This window comes from Molothrus ater, chromosome 4, assembly GCF_012460135.2.
Source record: "Molothrus ater isolate BHLD 08-10-18 breed brown headed cowbird chromosome 4, BPBGC_Mater_1.1, whole genome shotgun sequence".
NCBI classification, from domain to species: Eukaryota; Metazoa; Chordata; class Aves; order Passeriformes; family Icteridae; genus Molothrus; species Molothrus ater.
In genome coordinates this window covers 12,598,048-12,618,645 of record NC_050481.2, presented here as the reverse complement: position 1 = coordinate 12,618,645, position 20,598 = coordinate 12,598,048, and the positions used below count along the sequence as shown (strand labels likewise).

The 20,598-nt window shown below is 44.0% G+C and overlaps 2 protein-coding genes and 1 long non-coding RNA gene across 3 annotated transcripts; all 3 read right to left on the bottom strand.

Moving 5' to 3' along the window:
• Positions 1–6,752: 6,752 nt before the first annotated feature.
• Positions 6,753–10,695, bottom strand: LOC118686511 (uncharacterized). The gene is made up of 6 exons (XR_004980177.1): positions 10,581–10,695; positions 10,249–10,352; positions 8,343–8,667; positions 7,871–7,968; positions 7,600–7,683; positions 6,753–7,011 (listed from the first exon to the last, which is right to left on the bottom strand). It is a non-coding gene; the product is annotated as an uncharacterized LOC118686511 (long non-coding RNA).
• A 15-nt stretch (positions 10,696–10,710) lies between these two features.
• On the bottom strand, positions 10,711–14,214 carry LOC118686480 (AF4/FMR2 family member 1-like). The gene is made up of 7 exons (XM_036382709.1): positions 14,126–14,214; positions 13,920–14,006; positions 13,670–13,706; positions 13,248–13,299; positions 12,151–12,304; positions 10,803–11,750; positions 10,711–10,719 (listed from the first exon to the last, which is right to left on the bottom strand). The coding sequence occupies exons 2-7, from the start codon at positions 14,001–14,003 to the stop codon at positions 10,711–10,713; spliced, it is 1,284 nt and encodes a 427-aa protein (XP_036238602.1). The 5' UTR covers positions 14,004–14,006; positions 14,126–14,214.
• A 1,247-nt stretch (positions 14,215–15,461) lies between these two features.
• On the bottom strand, positions 15,462–20,163 carry LOC118686481 (AF4/FMR2 family member 1-like). The gene is made up of 5 exons (XM_054514609.1): positions 20,119–20,163; positions 19,289–19,326; positions 18,487–18,607; positions 15,722–15,766; positions 15,462–15,575 (listed from the first exon to the last, which is right to left on the bottom strand). Exons 1-5 carry the CDS (start codon positions 20,161–20,163, stop codon positions 15,462–15,464), a joined length of 363 nt encoding a protein of 120 aa, XP_054370584.1.
• Between the last annotated feature and the right edge of the window lie 435 nt (positions 20,164–20,598).

The window sequence follows — 20,598 nt, the reverse complement described above, 5'->3', positions numbered from 1 at the left end:
ATCACTTAGTCTTATATGAATTTTTTCCCCTGCTCAAATATTTGCCAATGCTGTAATTTGAGAACACTGCTAGAGTGTTTTGCATAAAGTAAAATAAGTTTGAGACCATCCTTTTACTGGTGTTAGGTTTCTTTCTCTTCCAATTGGGAAGCTGTTTCATTATAAATACGATGAATTTGGAGGAAAAATAATAAAATTGGAATCCTTGCAACTTGAGTAGAAGAAAGTTATTGCTCAGGTGATGCTTGAACAGTGAGAAGAGGGTGAGCTGTGGATTAATTTTTAGGAGCTTGTAAAGTTCTGTAAGGAAGTGCTGACAGGACCCCGAAATGCTGAGAATACCTGATAATGCCAGTCTTGGATATTCCCTGCACCAGGAGTGCCAAAAGCTGACCCTGTGATGGTTGTTTGCAGGTGGGTTTGATGACAACTCACCCCTGAGCTCAGTGGAGCGGTTTGACCCACGCTGTAACAAATGGAATACGTGGCAGAGCTCACAACTCCAAGGGGTGGTGTTGGCATAGCAACACTGATGGGAAAAATTTTTGCAGTTGGAGGTCATAATGGCAACGTGTACCTGAATACAGTGGAAGCATTTGATCCCATAGTGAACAGGTAATTTCAAATGTTTTGTTTGTCCTAATAAGACAAGGAAATCTGCCTGTATAAAAACATAGCAGCATAGAAGCAGTGTGCAGGAGAAGCCTAGCTGTTGTTTCCTGGTAATAATTGAGTCATATCCATGGCTATCAATGCAGGACTGCTGCTTATATCACTAGGGCAATCTTGTAAATATTTAAGCACCTCCTCCTCCTCCTCTGCTCCTCTCTAATCCTTCTTGTCGCCCTTTCATTCAGTAACAATCGATATTCTTCTACTTGTTTCAGTCTGATTTTGCACTAAATGGGGTGCACTTTTGTGCAGAGTGAAGAGCTAGGCAGTGTAATAGAATTTCAGGCACAGAAAATACTTTCAGGTTGCTCAGAAAGGGCAGGAACTTACTGTTCTTTTTCTCCTGCAGGTGGGAGCTGGTGGGCTCAGTGTCACACTGCAGGGCAGGGGGGCGTGGCCGTGTGCTCCTGTCTCAGCAGCCAGATCCGGGATGTGGGCCAGGGATCCAGCAACGTTGTGGATTGCATGTGAGCTCTGCCGCCTCCTCCAAATTCCAAAGGAATGCTACAAGGGAGGCACCACAGAGCTTCTAAATACTGTGTTTTGTATGGTAGGTTAAGGAAAAAAAATCCAGTACATTTTCTTTGTGAAAATGGTATTTTCTGCAACTGTAAAGCTTTTGGTGGCTTTCTATCAATAGTGATACAGAAAAGCCTGTGAAAACATGGAATAAAAGTGTGACCCACAAGAAGAAACCTGCCAAGAACGGCAATCATCCCATTTTTGAGAAGCTACAATTTCAAAATCATTTGAGGCAGCTGTTGCAAGGACTCAATATTAGCTGTAAATCAGGCATGTGGTAAGGAGAGCAGCAGCAGCTACTGCTGCTGAGCTTCCCCCAGTAGCCCTGCTACATGTTCTCTGGAGGACTCGAGTGCCATTTCATTTAACTTATTTTCTGGAATGGAGTCTTAAATGTTTCCCAGTTGTACAAGAGCTTTGTAACAGAAGGTGTCTCTAGTTTTAGAGGTAACAACATCTCTGATGTACCCTGAGATAACTGAGGCAGAGAAGTTCACCACTTATCTCCAAAGGGAATGCTGGCAGCAGTGGAAATTGCAGGGATTCTGTCTGAAAACTGTCTTTCAAAGTACTTTCTCAAGCTAATAAACTTGTTAGAAAGCTGGAAAGATTCTTGACCCGAGTTTAGCCACTGGAATACTGCCATTCTCTAGTCTTCCATAAAATTTGTAGTTACTACCCCCTTTCCAAAGGAGAGTTTCTGTTGAGAGATCCTGAAGTAACTGGTATAATTTGTCCTAGTTTGAGATGATAGTGTGTAAAAATGTAGGCTTCAGTGGTGTTTTGAATCACCATTTCTATAGCAAATGGAAATGCATAATAAAATTTGTGGTATTCTGTAAAACTTTTTAAGTGCAACGCTGGAAGACTCGACTGATTTCAGTATCCAGTAGCAACTCTGGTAACATTTTTGAGTTTCTTGCTCTTTTAAGGGAGCAGATAAATAACCTCAAAACCTTAAATGAATCAAAGAGAGTCAGCAAGAAAGATAATTGGGAACAAACCAGTACTTCCATCAAAAATTGAGATAGCAACATAACAGCCCTGCATACAAAGATGTCTTGTTACACCATTTCAAACCCTGAATCCCGAGTGAAGTCCTGCAGGAAAGACTGCAGATTCCTGTTCCTGCATCACCTTGAACAGACCAACAACTGACAATCCTTCGTGACCAAAGTTTCACAATTACCAGGTTGTTCCCAATGCCCAGGGAGAGCAGCAAACTTCTCTGTATTCAGGACCTGGAAGAAGCAGGACAGCCAGGGTGAGGAGGCACAGTCGTGTTCTTCTGCTAAGTTACCATCATTTGGCTTTCCTGCCCAAAATAGCTTTGCACTTTGGTGTACTTTTTGCACCCAGAGACAAAGGGAATGGTACTGTAAATAATGAAATATTGCAATAAAACATTTGTACTTCAAAGCACCTCATTTGTTGTGTGTCTTGGAGCATACTGGTGCTGAGAAACATTACAGCATTGAGTATTTTTGGTTTCTGCAGTCAATATTTCTCAACAGGAAGCTTCTGTTAGCAGAGAGAATCCTGCATTACCGCCATGGGCTGCACCACCCTGCTGCCCTCCTCACAAGGATGTGGTTACCCTTGTGGCTCTTGACCTGACTCTGATGTGTGAAAAGGAGGGATAAAGGTTCCCCCTCTGGGACCAAATGGATGTCCTGGCTAACATAAACCCTGAGTTTACCAAATGGCCCTGACTGTGTGTAGTGGTTTTGCATGGGAGGCACTCACGGAAGTGAGGTAAAGAGAGAGCTGATACACCTCTGTGAACACTCGTGTGAAAAAATGAAAAATCATGGGAAATCTCTTTCTTTTCTGGTTGGCAAAGAGGTAACAGTGGCTGGGCCAGGCGGCCCCTGCTGCGGGCCAGGCCCCCTTCTAAACCAAAACCACTGTGCTGTGAAACCAGGTAGCCTGGCAGTGTGGGTTTCCAGCTGATGCATTTCTCTCCTTGGTAGGAAAGTGTGGCACCCGTGGGTGCACACATGCGTGTGGGTGACACATGCGTGTGAACCACACTGAGCACATCACCTGCCAGGGACCAAAGGGAGAAGCAGCAGGGAAATCGGGTAACAGTAAAAGCTCTGGGATTCTCTGCCATGTGGGAAGAGCTGGAAGTCACATGGTACTAGTTCTGAACAGGATCCTAAAACAGGCATCTCATTTGTATTTCAATATACACCCCTGCCCCAACACTCTTGTTCAGGGCTCTGGAGGTGTATCCCTAAGGACTGGCAAGATAATTGCAAAGCAGGTTTGTAAGGAACAGCCTGTTCCCTGAACAGTGGTGTCCCACACTGTTAATCTTGGATGGCACCACAGCTAAATACATTTTGTACAGAACTGGTTTTAGAATCGCTATTGCTGGAAGTGTGCTAATGATGACAAAGTATAACAAAGTATAATGATGACACAGAAATGAAAATACAGGATTACCGTGGTGACAAACTGCAGTGACCTACCTGCACATAAAGCTGTTGTGATTTGACACCTGTCCTGGCAAAGGCACCGTGATGACAAAAGAATATCCCCTCCATTCCATGCTGAGGGACAGAGCAGCCACGCAGTGCTAGAAGGCCCTACCCCCCACACCTTATTTATTTATGTTCAAAAGGGATTGTGGTCCGTGTGGTTATACTATCCTAGCTTCAAATACTATTTAATACTCCTCTTTCCCTATGGAATTTCATTCCTAATAGAGCCATTCAGACAGCAAAACTCTTTGCATTTGATATCCTGCTAAAATACTCAGAACAGAAAGTTTTATAAGGCAAAGCATATCATACTTGTTTTTTTTTAAATATAAACCAAATACATGTGTCCACTCCTATCAGAAAGACTGTAGACTTCCCTCCTGTTTGAACACTGGCTGTGTGACAGTGGTCACAGGGGTCCGAGGATGAGGGAAGAGACGAGGATCTGACTCCATGTTTCAGAAGGCTCGATTTATTATTTTATATATATTATATTAAAACTATACTAAAAGAATAGAAGAAAGGATTTCATCAGAAGGCTAGCTAAGACTAGCAAAAGAAAGAATGAATAACAAAGGCTTGTGGCTGGGACAGAGAGTCCAAGCCAGCTGACTGTGATTGGCCATTAATTAGAAACAACTGCATGAGACCAATCACAGATGCACCTGTTGCATTCCACAGCAGCAGATAACCATTGTTTACATTTTGTTCCTGAGGCCTCTCAGCTTCTCAGGACGAAAAATCCTAAGGAAAGGATTTTTCAGAAAATATCATGGCTACATTTCACCCTTTTTATTCTAATTAAGTTAAAAAGAAAAGTGTTTGTCATTTCATCTGCTGTGCCCATGCAGAGGAAAGAACAAACACTTACCCACTGGTTTCCAGAGGACATGAGCCACCAGATCTTTTCTATGGGAACTCCACTTCAACAAGACCATTTCATCTGCACTGCTACCACCACCCTAACTAGCAGGGTGTCAGCTTGTATTCTGACTGTGTCAGTGGTTTTTCTTTTGTATTATTGCATGTATTTTGGGTGTTTTCCCTTTTTCTAATAAATTGTGTTTCTGACTTGGAGTCTCTCACTGGTTTTGCTTTCAAACCAGAACAAACAGTCATCTTGTTCATGTCCTAGAATAGCCCCAAGTGAAAACAATGAGCATCTTTCCTAACCTATTGCAGGCCCCTGACCTGGCTCAAGGTTGAAATACAATGCATTTTTTTAAATTTTCTGTTATTTCATAGAATCATAGAATGGCATGGGTTAAAAGGGACCTTAAAGATGGTTTAGTTCCAACCCTCCTGCTATGGGCAGGGACAACTCCAGGGACGAGGAATAAATAAGGTTTGATAGGTAAAATGGGGAGGGGGGAATATGGACCTTCCTTCCACCTATTAGAGCAGCTTATCCCTGAAATGCACTCAGAATTTTAATAGAGTGAACATAAAAGGCCAATCCCTTGAAGATGCAGAAGGACCCAGCCTTAATCCTGGTGGTCCTGCAGGGCCAGAAGGCAGAATGACTCCAGGCAGGAGCACTTTCTGCAGAAACCCCATTTGGAAATGTAGGCAGTTTGCTGGAATTTATTGTTCATTTTCTTGAGCCTCAAACCCACAAACAGGCATTTTACAAAGGGGGTACTGCTTAATGTGTGCAGACCTGCTCCTACATCATAAAATAACGTGGAAAAGGGAGATAATTCTTTCTTGCAATCACAGTTATTTTGGGATACCATCCTTCTCTCCACATTCGCACGGGTCTGTCAGAGATAGGGAAGGCATGTGACAGCAGCAGAGGGCTAAGGCAGACACCATTGGATGTGAGGATGGCAGGATGCTGCTGTCACACACCAGGAAATCTTTGTGTAGACAAGGGTGTCAACACACTGGACTAGCATGGTGATAAATCAAGATTCCAGAATCTCTCACTGATATCAAGCATCTGTGTTTTATTGACTGTCTTATGACCATTACCAATAATTTGCTTTCATATTGCAATACAGTGACTTGAGCGGGTAGATGGGGGAATATGACTGTAAAAAGGAACGTCCTCATCTGTGTTTGAGGCACAATGAAACTACTTGTGCAAGTAAAATTTCTTCTTTAACAGTTTTTGAACTTGATTCTAAATATCTTGTATAAATAACATTAATCCAAAGCCCATCAAAGTCAACTGAAAGGTGACTGAAAAACTTGAAGGGTTTTAGGCTTTTCTTTTTTATTCACAGAAGTGTGATTTCTCTGAAAAAGTAACTCCTTGAGCCATACTGCAAGAATAATTCCCAGGAAATCTTTGGGTAGAGAAGGGTGTGAACTGAACACACTGGTGCTGTAGATGCTGCCTCCACTGTTAGCGTGGCAAGGGAGAAGTGCTTGCAAACAGCTCATTTTCCCTTTTGGGTTCCCTTGACAGGTTTCTAAGTCACTGGGCCTATCCTAGGGTGTGGCTGAGAGGGAGCCTGAGTCCTCTCCCACAGGAAGCACACCCTACTTTGGTACCAAATTCCGCTCTTGGGCACTCACTGAGACCACCGGTGTTTGGCAGGCAAATACCCAAATACAAAATTTGCCTTATGTTCCACATTCAGCCACTTATTCCCTCCTTTGTCAGAAGAGATTCCTTTCCCTGGAACCTCTCAGACTCACAACAATGTCCAAGCAATCCCAAGGACCCGTTGCAGTTTTGTATCTCCACCAACCCAAATGCCAAAAAGCAGCCCAAGGAGGAATCCTCCCCATCAGTCCTATCCCTCCAGCACAGGAGACAGACAGAGCTGTTTCCAGCCACACTCCGGGTGTCATTTTGCCGCCCAAACTTGGCTCTGACAAGGCTGAAACTGAGCAAGACCCTTAGTAACGCAGTCTGAGTGCAGATTTCTTTGGCAGCAATAGGTGTGACAATTGTCCTGTTAGTTATTCATAATAGAGACATTTATAGACCATCATGACATGGGCCCATTCCGACAATTCATTGCACTAGGTCATTTCATAGGCAAGTATCACCCCCCCCATCCCTTCTTTTGCAAGGTAGAAAAGCATTACCTTCAAAAACCACAAGCTTTCCAAAAGTAACCAAAAGAACTTACAACTTTATTTAAAACAAAACCAACTAACTAAAAAAAGCAGGTGCTTTGCATTGAACAATAAAACCAAAACAAAACTCTGTAAGGTTCCAATGGAACAGAAAACTTGGAACTATTTACATCCAGGAGACTCAATCAAGGTACTTGATTGACTCAATCAAGGTCACTGTAAATTCTGTCTCATTCTGTGTATGAGGTCAGGCCAGCTCTTGGTCATGTCACTTGGCTTTGTTTGGCAGAAAACTCTGAAACAAAAGGAGGGAAAGAGAAAATATTTGGTTGAATTAATCCAACAAGCACACCTGGCAGAACACAATCAATGACTGGAGTGACTTTACTCCAAGAGGACCTGCAAAACTTTTTGACTTTCAGCAGCTGCCTCTTTCTGGAGAGAATTTTTACAGCCTTCCAGCCACTCAGCCAGGCACATCATGTTTATTTGCTTTTGCAATTTTGCCAGCAGATCATGGCAATGCATCCCTTTGCCCAGAGAAGCCCACTAAACTTGGTGTTTTATGGAAAATGACAGGTTACAGCTTGCACCACAGGACAATGCAACACTTGTAATGACTAAAGTATCAGCAGCTCTAGGAATTTCTGTTGGCCAATACTGATTAAAGACCCAGCAAGGAGTCCAAAATTCAAGTGCTGTTTAGTTGTAGCCAAGCGACTTAGCAAGTGCTTCCCTGACAGGGCAGCTCTCCCCCATCCCTCCCTCTCTCTTTGCTCCCAGAAGAAGTGCTCATCAGGAAGTAGAAGTCAGGGTGGCTGCAGGGCCAACCCTGTCTGGTGTCTTCAGAAACTACAGGCAGGGCTGTAAAACAAACACTTACTGTTCTAACTTCAGGTCTTCTTGTCTTGTCTTCATGTGGCAGAGAAAACACTGGAAGAGGATTCTTCTCATCCCCTGCCAATCCCTGAAAAACCACAGAGAGAAAGCTGATCAGAGAGAGATGCCTAAAGCAATTCCAAAGCCAGGTTTTCCTAAATCTCCAGAGAAAATGTTCATTTCTCCCTGGCGTAGTCTATGCACCGGGCTCTCCCCCTCTGGCCTTCTTTCCCAGCAATCCCTCCAATAATTGAAATGGAGCCTTGGCTTCTCACCTGGCAGCTCAGAGTGCTTTGTACCAATAAACTTTTCCCAAGCACAGAGAAATTCAACAGCAGGTTTCCCTTCTCAGTGGCTGGGAGTGCAGTGAGGCCTGGAAGCAGGAAAATTATTGGGAAAAAGCAAGTAGTTAGAAGGCAGCTAATACACTGTGCACAGTCTGGCCTAACACACATAATAGTGTGTGGCCTAACACACAGCCCTTGCCCCCCCTGCCCAAACATCCTAGACTCTATACCCTGAGCCGTCAGTAAACAGCCAAATTCATACAAAGAGCCAGTAAAATCTAATTTTTTAACCCATAAATGCAACACTTTTTTCCAAATGATATAAAACTTTAGGCTCAGGTTGCGGTCACACCCACAGGTTATTTTTAAGTAAACCACAATTTCTTTTTATAAACACACTCCTTTTTATAAATACACTAATTTTATTTGCAGTTGCTTACAGTCAGAAATGGTCACTTACCTGAGCGGATGATTCTGAAGTGAATCACTCAGCATGCGTGGGTTGCAGGAATACTCCCACCAGCTCTCCTGGATACCAATGTCGATGCCCTGGGATTGCTCCTTGTGGTCTTCCTCCACTTTCCTGTGCCGGCAAACAAAGGATCCTGGTTTCTGGCAGGGTTATCCATGTCAGGCAGGTCCGGGTCGTCAGTCTCAGTTCTGGGTCTCTTTTGGGTCATTGTCTCATTTGGGTCAAACTTGGTGCACGTTATGCATCAGTCATGGCCAGCAGTGGCGGCAGCAGCGCATTTTTCCTCTCAGTTTGGAATGAATCTTCTGATTCTCTGGACAAGAGAGGCAAATTCATGACTGTGATGTACATATAATGTAGGCATTTCTTAAAAGCTTGGCCACATCCTGCCATTCATGCCATTGTCTCAACAAGGCAACATTTTCAAAGCTGAGAGGCTTCAAATAAGAGGGAGTTTGAATTGGCAGAGACTTTCACAGTCAATAACAGAGTGGCCTAGCACATCTCTGATCATCTGAAATCAGGATGTCCATGGAATTCTGGCAACAAGAAGCAGCACCAAATAGCTCTCAACTTTGTTTCACCACTGCTCATTTCCACCATTTTTAGTCAGCTTCGCAAAGTTTCCAAGAACACACCAAGCAGTGAATCCCAGCTCACTGCAGCATCAGAAGAGCAGGAAATTAAGCTAAACCCAGTGAGAAGGCTCAGGTGTAAGGCTGCACTTCTTGCCTGACTCTGCTGTGATGGGACAGTCCTCTCACCTCTTTCAGCACTGACTTTTCCCATGCTTTGGTCCCTACTCACTGCACACATACTCTCCAGCTGCTCTGCCTTGGCTCAGCTGATGCTGCACCAGGACAACTTGACACAGAGCATAGCACCATCCCTGACGTGATCCAGAGTCCTCTCTGCCCAAAACTACTTCCTTCCCTTCCCACTCCAAAAGCCAGCACATGACTAAGACAGCTGCTCGCTTTCCCAGAGGAAAAGGGAGGAATTCCAGAACTAAAGCTCTTCCATTCCTAATGCAATTGGAACATCCCTTCCCCCAGCCAATCATCAGCCTCGACACCTCTGTGCTTTCAGAGAATGTCAGAAGGGGAAGGGTCCCTACCCTTACCCACCTACACCTTCAGAGCTGCTTTCTGCACTGGTAGCTTCTGTGGAAATTCTTAAAATCAGAGAGTTTTAGGAAAGTTACAAAAAGCAAACCTCAGAGACAACAAAACTACAATCAGAGCTAAGCAATGGCCGTAAGATTTATCAACAGAAAGATTATATTAGAAGTAGAAAAATAAGGAAAAATAAAACAATAGTCTGTATATTAACACTTCTCTAGAATAACTCCCTGAGCTACAGAAAAGTATATCTAGCAAGATATTAACAAGTCCTAAGCTCAATAATAGGGCTCTGTGCCTTGTGTTTTAAAGCTTACAAACTGGTATTGCATTCAAAATAAGCAAACATTGTTTTGACAAAAAATACTTATAGTAGTTAGATAAAACTACTGTCAATATGCTTTTGCTTTGTGTGATTGGTCAAAAAACTTTTAAAGCAAGTTGTAACATTAAGTTCTTTGCTACCAAAAATATGAGCTACTAACATCTTCTCATTGTCACAGCCATGTAATAAGACTAATGCTAAAAAATAAACAACTTAAGACATGTTCCACAACAATCCCGTCCCATTCATAATTTATACATAAACCCCCAACCAACAATAGCTTCCAGCACGTAAAGGTCAATCTGCAGCAGTTGTAGCTGCAGAAGGCACACCGTGTTAGAAGCAAACTCTTGAATGTCTGGACAGGAGATACAGTTCTTCATCCTACCCTTCTGAAGAGAGACTTAGATTTACACATCTTTCTGACATCCCATCACTGCATACTCACTTCAGCTTATTGGAGCCTTTGTTTGCTGAAAGCTGAAATTATTTTGTTGGGAATTTTTTGTCTCATTCCTTTTTCTTCCTGGGAGTGTCCCCCTTGTCTTCCCTCTAGCAGGAAGAATAAAAACAGGGAGAAAAATCCACTCAGGTCTTGAAAGTTCACGTAAAGTACAGACCAATACAGCTCAGTTTGATAGATTCTGGTTGAAAACATTAAAAATAACACTGGAGAAGCACCATGGCTCTACTGCCAACCTATGAATCGGGAACTCCACATGGGTTTTTCAAACACCACCTTGGTCATTGTCCAAACCCACTTCCCCCAGCCCCTCTCACCTTCTTCTTTCCAGGGGACTCCTCAGGACTCCTCATGGCTTTCCTCTTCAAGTCTGCCTCCCTTGCAGGCAAGAACAATTTCTTGTCCCCAGGAGGCAAGGGCACTTTCTCCATGCAAAAATCCTTAGGACTATGGCCACTGGGCATGAGGTCATCACATTCCTGAGCACGTCTCAGGAGCCTGGGCTCCAAAAAGCCTTTGGCGTTGGCTTGGTGGGAGACCTTCTTCTCAGAGGGCTTCTGAAGTGTCGGCTTCAGGTCTTTTTTGTTGGTGGCTTTTGGCTTCATTGTTTCCTTGACGTTGGGCTGGTCCTTGCGAGACTGGCCTGTGACCTGCAAAAGACCAGGCTCCCTCTCTGCCTTCCAGACTCTCTTAGATTCATCGCGTACCCAGGACATACTGGGCCTTTTGATACCCAGAGTATTCTTGAGCAAGGCCTCCTTGGTGTGCACAGGAGGCTTCAGAAAGCTGTGTTTGGACGTAACATCAGATTCACGAGGAGCCTTGGCCACTTGGCTACAACTCTGGTCAGGAGCCTTGGGCACTTGGGCACAGCTCTTGTCAAGGTCCTTGTGATTCCTCTTCTCAAAGCGTTTTTGCACTCCCAGCTTCAGGTCATTTCTGAAAGCGGGTTTTGTGTTCTCTCTTTCTTGGACTTTCCGCTTGTCTTTGGAGGAGTGGTCTCTGACCTTCAAAGGACCAGGCTCACTCTCCAGCTTCAGGACTTTTCTGGATTTTTCATCCACCAGGGGCTTGCTGGGCCTTTTGATACCCACAAACTTTGATGCCCACAATGCCTCCTTGGTGTGCCCAAGAGGCTTCAGAGAGCTGTGTGTGCTCGTACCATGAGATTCCTGAAGAGCCTTAGTCACTTGGCCAGAGGTCTTGTGAAAATGCTTGGTCATTTGGCCAGAGATCTTGTGAGTGTCCTTGGCCACTTGGGCAAAGGTCTTGTAGAAATCCGTGGCCACTTGGCCACAGCTCTTGTGAGGAGGTTCCCTTGCCTTGGAGTGCTGCTGGCAGGAACTGCTGCTGATGCCCTGCTCCTGCTTCACACCCTCCTCATGTCCATTCCCATGGGCAATTTCCCCGAGACCCTCTCTTGGCACTGATCCTTGCTTTGTCTGGGTCATCAGGTTGTCAAGGCACCACTTTTTAGCAGTTGAAGGCTGCCAAAAAAAGAAAAGAAGTATTCAAGACTGGTGCCTTTTTTGACTCTTTCTGTCTTAGCACAGCTCACCAGAGCCCAGGACTCTTGCCCAGAGGTTGTAAAGTTTGGCCTTTGGCCTGTGAAAAAATGACTCTAAACTAACAGGCCATGGGCACTTACTTGCTCCTTGAGCACCATGGATGGATATGTGAGGAATAAAAAATCATAAACCAGTCAGTGGCAAATACCTAAGCCTTCATTGCAGTGAGAGGGGTCTTACAAATCAGTACTTCCAGAACAAACCAGGCAGAATTTGGTAACAGAGTACAACATCTGCTTCCTTCCTAAGACACCACACTGCAGTGGGAAAGGGGCTATGGGAGCAGCCTCTCCATGGTCTCTGTATTCATCTCACGTACTGGCAGGTCCAGCACCCTTGGAAGGCTGTCCTCACTGTCACTGGAGCTGATCTCTATGTCATAGACTGAGGAGCTGTCGCCGTCCCTGGCGCTCCCTGACCCCGACTTGCTGGGCTGTGCTGGTGCCACCCTCTTGTGCTGGGACTGGCAAACTCTGCAAGGACACCAGGTGACAAAATTAGGAAGCAGCAGGGGGGAAGGTTACTTACTTGACATGCTGACATGGCAGCATTGCTGTGTTTGGGCACTGAGAGCAGAGGGGGGGAGGCCAGAGGAAGACATTGCCATACTCAAAATACAAAGCACCAGAATAAAAAAATGCTTGGAAAATATCAAACCTCCAACTCACACCCATTCAGACAAACATACACAATTCCCATAGGTATAGAAATTTTGTCTTCATCCCACTCTGCAACAAGCTATATTATTAGCATATAAAGTAAGGTTCTTAAAAGTCCATGTGAAATACTATATTTCTTTGTGTTTCTTTTTAAATAAAATAACTACAACACTTTTTTGAAAACTTCTACTTGGGCAATTGAAGAAAGTTTTACAACAAATTTTAACTTTTAACTTTAAAATGTCATCAGTAGATCTACACAGTTTAGGTAGCTGTAGCATTACGTGTCCTGCCAGGCATCAAAACCATATCCAGGAATTATCAGATTCAGCTGGCATCCCTCAGCATTTATGTCAGCCTAATGCATTATCAGTAGGTTGACAAGTACGAAGTGTGACAAGATGTTAAGCACCACAGATTAATAGAAGACAAAACCTTCAGTCTGGTACATGAAGACTTAAGGTTTTTTTCTTCACTTTTATTTTGTTTTGGTTTTAATCACAGTCATTGTAGTCATGACATGGTTTAGTGCACTTGGCATTGCTGGATTAACAATAGGACTTGATGATCTTCAAGTCCTTTTCAAACCTAAACAATATAGTGAGTCCATCATAAAACAACAATTTTTCTGTTGGTGAAAATTCCCTGCAATGAAGTTTTTTCTGAGAAAAAATTACTTATAACCCAATTTTTTGTGCATTCCAAGTTCTTTTAAGTAACTGCCCAGCAGAGGTGAGAACAGAGTCTGGTTACTTACGATGTTCTTGGCTGAGAACTTGGCAACGTTTCTGAAGCTGTGCTAGCCTGCTCTGGAAAGCAAAAATAAAAAGGTTGCATTTATATGCCTCCCTTGTAGCGTATTTTACCCTGTGGTCTCTCAGCACCAGATTAGAGAGTCGCTTTCTTCTAGGGAGGGGTCTGCCACCAAGATTGTTCATCACTCCAGATGGGAGTTTCCTGACTAAATACTATACTGCTTGTCCTCTGCTGAAGTGCTACCTTGAGCTCTAGGTAATGATTGGTTACAGTTTCTTAAGCCATTCCTAAATTCATCCCTGTTCAGCAGAGGAAATCATGCTGCTTAATCAGTGTGAACACTTGAAGGTCTCTGCTACATATAACACACAAAATTACCTGTCAGCACACAAAGAACTGTGTTTTCTTTGCATTTCTACTTACTCAGCTTCTGTGCTGCAGATCCATCAGGTTGGGATTCCTAGAATAAAAGGACAAAGTAGCTTAGCATGTAGCTAAACAGCGCATCCGCTGACATCAAAACTGTGTTAATGGCATGTTATAGGCATGTGCATTTTTGAGTAAATATTTTTAAAACACTCTAAGAGCTGCCAAATAGCTGAGCTGGATTTCTGCTAAGCAGAAAGATCTCTTGGAATTTATCAGAAGCCCTGGCCTAAATGGGCTGGGTCACCTTTGTTGCCAATGGAAGTTTGGAAGTCCCTGCTTTTGTAGGCGTCTGGAGATGTGACAGGAGAGCTGGCATTGAACTGCTCATTTCCTGGAAAGAGAGGGAGAGAAGCAGCTCTCAAAATTTTGTCAATATTTTGTCCCCACTTATTTCCTTAATGTATGCAAAACATAAGCATACACAGACATCTTCTATTTAAGACCACTCACCCTCAAAATTTCTCCAGTCAATGGCACATCAGAGGGCTTCTTTGCCTGAAACAAGAACGAGGGAAACAGAAGGAGTTTGTTTGCGTTTTTTACTAATTGGCAGGAACTCAGCAAACCTTTGCTTACCAACAGCTCCATAAATGTATTGCAGATGTATTAACAATAAAAAGAGAGTAAGAATGAAGAAGGCTCATCGAAAGGAGAGTTAATAATGGAGACCAGGTATGGAGAGAGCTGAACCCAGCAATGTCAAATCCTCCTCCTCCTCTCAGATGTCTGTCTTCCCTTTGGAATCTGGTGGTCAGGGAGCACTGTTTCCATTTCTAAACTACTGCTCCTACTTCTACTTCTCTTTATTACTATTACTATATTTATTTATTTATTTATCACTATTTTATAATTATTATTATCATCATCATCATCATCATCATCATCATCTACTTATTATCACTATTTTTTTAAATAAGGTATGTTTTCATGGTCTGCTCCCTTTATGAAACTGCACTTTCCCTAAGTTGCTGTTGAAGCAGTTGAGCCTGGCTTGCAAAGACACAGGCTGCCTCTGCATGTAAGAGCTGTGCATAAAGCCTCAGTAGTTCAAAAAAACCCAAAACAGTTAGAAATAATAGTTCCCAATTCTTCTAAGACAGTTCACAAGAATTTTTGTCATTTAGACAAATAAAATCAGACTCTTTCTTGTACTGAAGTGAAAAAAAAAAAACAAAAAAACAAACCCAACAAAAACACCTGGGTATAATGCAACCCCACACAAGGTGCAGTTTCTGCTGGGTTTCGAACTCCCATCACTGTTTATGGCCAGGGAACTCAGGCAGGTCTCCAGGCAGGCTCCTTCTGCCAACACTGAACTTCTGCTCAGCAGAAAGATCTCTTGTAATTTATCGGAAGCCCTGAAAAAAGTTGGTATAGGAATGTGCTCCTTGTTGATGGAGTGACAAAACTATGCTTTGTCTCCTTAAGAAAGAAAAAAGCCTAGAAGTTTCTCTTCTCGATTAGGTAAAAATATTAGACCTGATAGGACTTGAGAGATTTCATCTCAAACTTAGGGATAGCCAATTGGACAGAAGCCAAAAAGTCCAGCCTAAGCAATTTACTAGAAAAAGAAGAGAACAAAGAAACTAACCAGTTTTGCGCGGTGTTTTACCTGGGGCAAGAACCTCTTGCACCTGGCTCACTTTTCTTTGTAAAGAGTTTTGTTATTTTGCCTTTTATTAAAACTTTTCTGTTTCCAACACTACCACAGAAGCCATCTTGCTGATTTTATGCCTTCTAAGGTAGCTGAGCTATCTTGGGTGTGATACAAATCTCCAAGAGCTCGTTAGACCTGGCTCGAGGAGACCCGGGTTACCTTTGCCTGCAACGGAAATTTGTAAGTCTCTGTTCTCACAGATGACTGAAGGCATGGCAGGAGAGGTGACAGGGGGCTCATTTCCTGGAAACAGAGGGAGAGAAGCAGCTCTCAGGAGTTTTCCTGATGGACACAGAGAGAGTTTCACCTTTCCCAGAGTCAGAGGGATCCACTTCCCCATGGATTTGCACAGGCTTTCTCATGGAGATCTGGTATTGAAGAGTACCCACCTTCAATATTTCTTCAATGGACTGCACATGATTGTGCCCAATGGGCTGAAACAAGAAAGAGGGAAGCACTGTGAGTTTGTTTGGGTATTTTACTCATTGGTAGCAAACAACATGCACTCAGTAAACATGAACTCCTGACCAGCAGCTCTAAAAATGTCACGCAAGTCCATTCATAATGGAGTGCTAGTAAGGAATAACAGTTTCATCTGAAGGGCAGTAAGGAACAGAGACCAAGCAGAGCAAGAGCTGAAACCACCAGTCACCTCCTGCAAGATCAATGTCTGGCTTCCCTGGCAGTCAGGAAACACTGTTTCCTTTGCTGACTTTTTATTCGTCTTATTAAGAAAGTATGTTTCTGCAGTCTCCTCCCTTTATTGAATATCACTTCCTTTAGTTGCTCTTGCAGCAGCTAAGCTTTGCCTGCAAAGGCATAGGGCAGCCTCTGCATGTGAAGGAGTTGAGCAAAAAGTTTCATTAGTTAAGAAAAAACAGTTAGAAATAATAGTTTCCAATTCTAGAGAAATTCCCAGTTCAGTTCTAGAGAAGGAGTAATACTTGTCATTCACCCAAATAAGATCAGACTCATTTTTCTGAAGTGAGAAAAAAAACCCAACAAAACCAAACAACCTTGATTTAAATGCAACCCTTGCCAGGTGCAGTTGGTACTTGGCTTCCAGTTCAGAACACTGTTCCTACTCAGGTAACTCGGGCTGGCTCCAAGGCTGGGTCCTCCTGCCAAGACTGAGCTTTTGCTTGGGAAAGCATTTGACCATCATCACTTGAGCTCCTGGAAAGACATCCTACTACTTATTACACACAGTACTTGAACACAGAAAAAGGTTCAGGCTTTCAGGCACAGGAGCTTTTCTGAAGGACTAAAGCAGAGATCACAAACTTCCAACTAAGCCCAGGTAATGGACCAGATCTGCAAGGTTGCTTTGATTCTGGTGAGCATTTCTGGCACAAGAAAAGCACCCACACATGGAGCTCATGCAAGATAGAGCAGACTCTTCATCTGTTTTCAGCCAGCTTCAAGGAAGACCTCTTCCTTCTCCCTGAGAATAGCAGTGATCTTGAGTTGTCCTCAAATTCTTCTTCTTGCCTCCAGACTTTGTAAACTGCAGAGGAACACAGCTTGACTTGCCCTTTTTTTTTTTTTTTTTTTCCTGTTTGGTTGGGATTTTTTTACTCTTCTTTTTAAACACACTCCAAGGAAGATGCCACATTCCTGTTCTTTTCTGCACACTGACACTTCCTAATTCTTGGCCCTGCCATGAAGCCTCTCACACATCCCAGTCTGTCAGGGCAGGCAATACAAGGCCCTCTGCTGGGCTGAGGGGCTCCCAAAGACATGAACAAGGAGGCTGGCTTTACAAACAGCTTTGTTCAGGTCCTCGGAGAAGAGGTAAAACCTGGCACAGGAGGATGAGAGATACATCTAAGCTTCATTGATGTACTATTTTAAGGCTTCTCACAGCTCATTTGGAAAGATGCCTTAAAGAGACCAGGGTGATATAGGAGAGCAAAGGTTCTGCTGTGGGGAAGAGGGGAAAGGGCTGTTCAGTGTCTCTGTGAAGGCAAAATGGGTCCCTGCACAGTTATCCCCTGTGGATTAATTCACTTTGCACTGGATTCTCCTTGCCTGTTCCAGCTGGAAGCCTCAAGTGTTCGGTGCTGCCAGGGAAAGAAGCCATCAGCAAGGAATTCCCAGCTGCAGGTGACATGTGCCTTAGACACTGAATGAGCAAAACTCCTGGCCTGGAAGAAATGGCTGTCCTAAGGGATGTCCAGGGAGGTCCCAGGAAGAATCCTATTTGGTGTGTGGCTGTTTAGTATAACTGAGGCCAAACACTTTAATTCAAATGGAATTCAAAGCAGGAGGAGGGAAGAACAGCAGAGTTTCTTCTGCTCTAGACCTCTTCACTGTCAGGGTCCCTACAGGGCAGGGGTCTCCCCACAGCTCTTGTTTCACTCCAAACAGGAGGGAGGAGTGAGCTTTCAGCCGAAGGCCCCCCCTTGGTCAGCCTTCCCAAGATCCTTTCTCTGGCTGAGTCTTTCTCCTCCATGCAGCACAGGATGGATATTTCCTGGATATTATATCACTGGATATTTCCTAAGAGCCAAGGAGCCCAGCCCTGTGGCCCAATGACCTCTCCCATGCTGAACATCCAGCAGACAGGCTATAGATCCAGGGCTGCAGCCTCACTGTTTCTTCCTCCTCCTCCCTCTCCAGGCTTCAGCACTGCAGGACTGTATTACCAAAGACAGGTTCATCTTTCAGAGCAAGTAGAAGGAAGACTACATGACATCAACAGAACTGAAATGAGGAGAAAATGAAAAAGGGGGTTTTTCACTTACAGAGCCATTGTCCAAAACACCCATGAAAAGAAACCAGTCACTCAGGAGCCACAGTCCAGAGATCCCTACTGCAGAGGAGGATCATTCAACATATTCACTGAAAGTTTCATCCCTCAGCTTCAAAATGGACTAATCCTGGAGTGAAAACTCCAGAAGGGCTAGACAATGATGCCAAAGGACAAGTGGGAGCACTGCCAGATTTGGCACCAGAAGTCCAGGAAGGGTTTATTAATGACAAAATCTAGAAAGGAAGAAGAGGGCCAGAAATGTCTGATGCTGCTGCAGAGGTCTCAAGGGGACACTTGAACAGTGACAGTATTTAAGGTCTCCTGTCCTGACTGCCCTCAGACAGCAGAGTGTGAGGCAAGGGGCTGCGGGAGCAGCCTCTGCATTTGATTTGCATTCACCTCAGGTGCTGGTGCTCTTGGAAGTGCAGAGTCTGAGGAGCTGTCGCCGTCCCTGGTGCTCCCTGACCCCGACTTGCTGGGCTGTGCTGGTGCCACCCTCTTGTGCTGGGACTGGCAAACTCTGCAAGGACACCAGGTGACAAAATTAGGAAGCAGCAGGGGGGAAGGTTACTTACTTATTCCACTGACATGGCAGCATTCCAAACTAAAACTGAGCCCTGTGTTTGGGCACTGAGAGCAGAGGGGGGAAGGCCAGAGGAATACATTGCCGTGCTCCAAAAATAAAGCACCGTATGAAAAAACACTCTGGGAATAATCAAACCTTTACTTCACACGCAGCCAGACAAGAATGCAGACAGGAGCTCACTGCTACATTGTAAAGCTGCATTCAGCTGACTAAAGTTGAAAAACATCCCAAAACGGCCCAGTGTGTTTCTGAAAGCCCCAACCCCCAAAAGAAACACTTCCAATAAAGGGTAACACGTTTCAGGATGGATTCTTGGTCAATGCAAAAACATAGGATCTACACACACACTGGGGGAGAGGAAGAGAAAAGAACAGAACAACTGGGGAAATACAAGTCTGGTTCTTAGGCAAACTGCAGCATGCTTAGATTATTCATTTCTTAAGAGAGATTTCCTGAATCCCCCACAATAATGAAACCAATTTTCAACAGCAGCCCTCAGCAGCATCAAACCAAAGCCTGCATCTTCAAGGGAAACCAGGAACCCCTTCCCCTCTCCCCCTCAAATGAAAAGCAGTTTTGTTTGGCCTAGAGGGTAGTTTGGGAACACAACTGTACCTTGGAGGACCAAGTGAGGAAGTTGGCTTTTCCACAACCTGTTTTGTTCACAAAAACAGAGAGGAGAGGGGGAGGCAAAGTCAGTTCAGGGATCTCAGCACAATGCAACAGGTGGGGATGATTTAAAGGCAAGTCTGTGTGCCTGCTGTAGGCAACATCTAAAACTGACTTGGTCGGCAGCACTCTCAGCACTCCCATTTCTGTCTAACACTCTCAGATAATGCTTTTGCTGACAATCAAGATAAAATGGGGTTTGTGCTTCCACACAGATGACATGCTTCAAGTGTTCATGAAAAACATCACATTGTAGACCAGAACTGAAACAAAAGTATGAGTCCCTGAAGCATTTTCCATTCAGCTACCTCCTCTGGCTCAAATATGTTACAGCTCTACAAATACAAATTTGTATTTGTAAATTCTACAATTTACAAATTGTAATTTGTAAATTACAAATACAAATACAAATACAGAGCCTACTGGAAACAATGGAAAAGAGGGAAGAGAAGTTTGCTGCCACATTGGCCCACTCAGAAACACTCCAAGGCACAATGGCATCTGGTTCTCAGTAACGCATGGGGCTGGTTTCCCTTTGTTCCCCAAATGGAAATTTAAAAGGCCAGACATGAGGTAGCTGGTCCAGAGCCTTTGGATGAGGGGAGCTCAGGAAAGGCAACCCCCAGCTTGAGGGAGGAGCAACTCTGGCTGCCTGGCATGAGTTGTCAGTCTGGTTCTTGAACTGCTCTAGACGGTGTTACGCTCACAGACTGAGAGGAAGGCTGGTCTTACAACTCCAGCTTTATCCCTACTTCTCAGCCCACCCCAGAACATACTTTCAGGGCAAGCAACGTCTGCTGAGTCAACAGGACCTGAGCCATGTATTTTTTCCCCAGCCATTTCTTTCATGTATGCAAAACATAAGCAAATACAGAGATCTATTATGGAAGAGCACCAACCTTCAAAGTTTTTTCCCTGGATGACACATCAATGGGCTTCTTTTTCTGAAACAAGAATGAGGGAGGCAGAACAAGTTTGTTTTGGTCTTTTACTAATTGACATACCCACAGCAGCATTTGGTTACCAACAACTCTCGAAATGTCATGCAATTGCATTAATAATAAAATACTACTAAGGATCAAAAGGCCCATCTGAAGGGGAACTGGTAATGGAGGCCAAGTGGAAAACCAGCTGAAATTCCCAAAGTCATCTTTTCTGCCTCTGAGAAAAAGAGGAAACCCCTTTGGAACCTGGCAGTCTGGAAATATTGTTTTCATTCTTAAACTACTACTACTACTGCTGATGCTATTTATCAT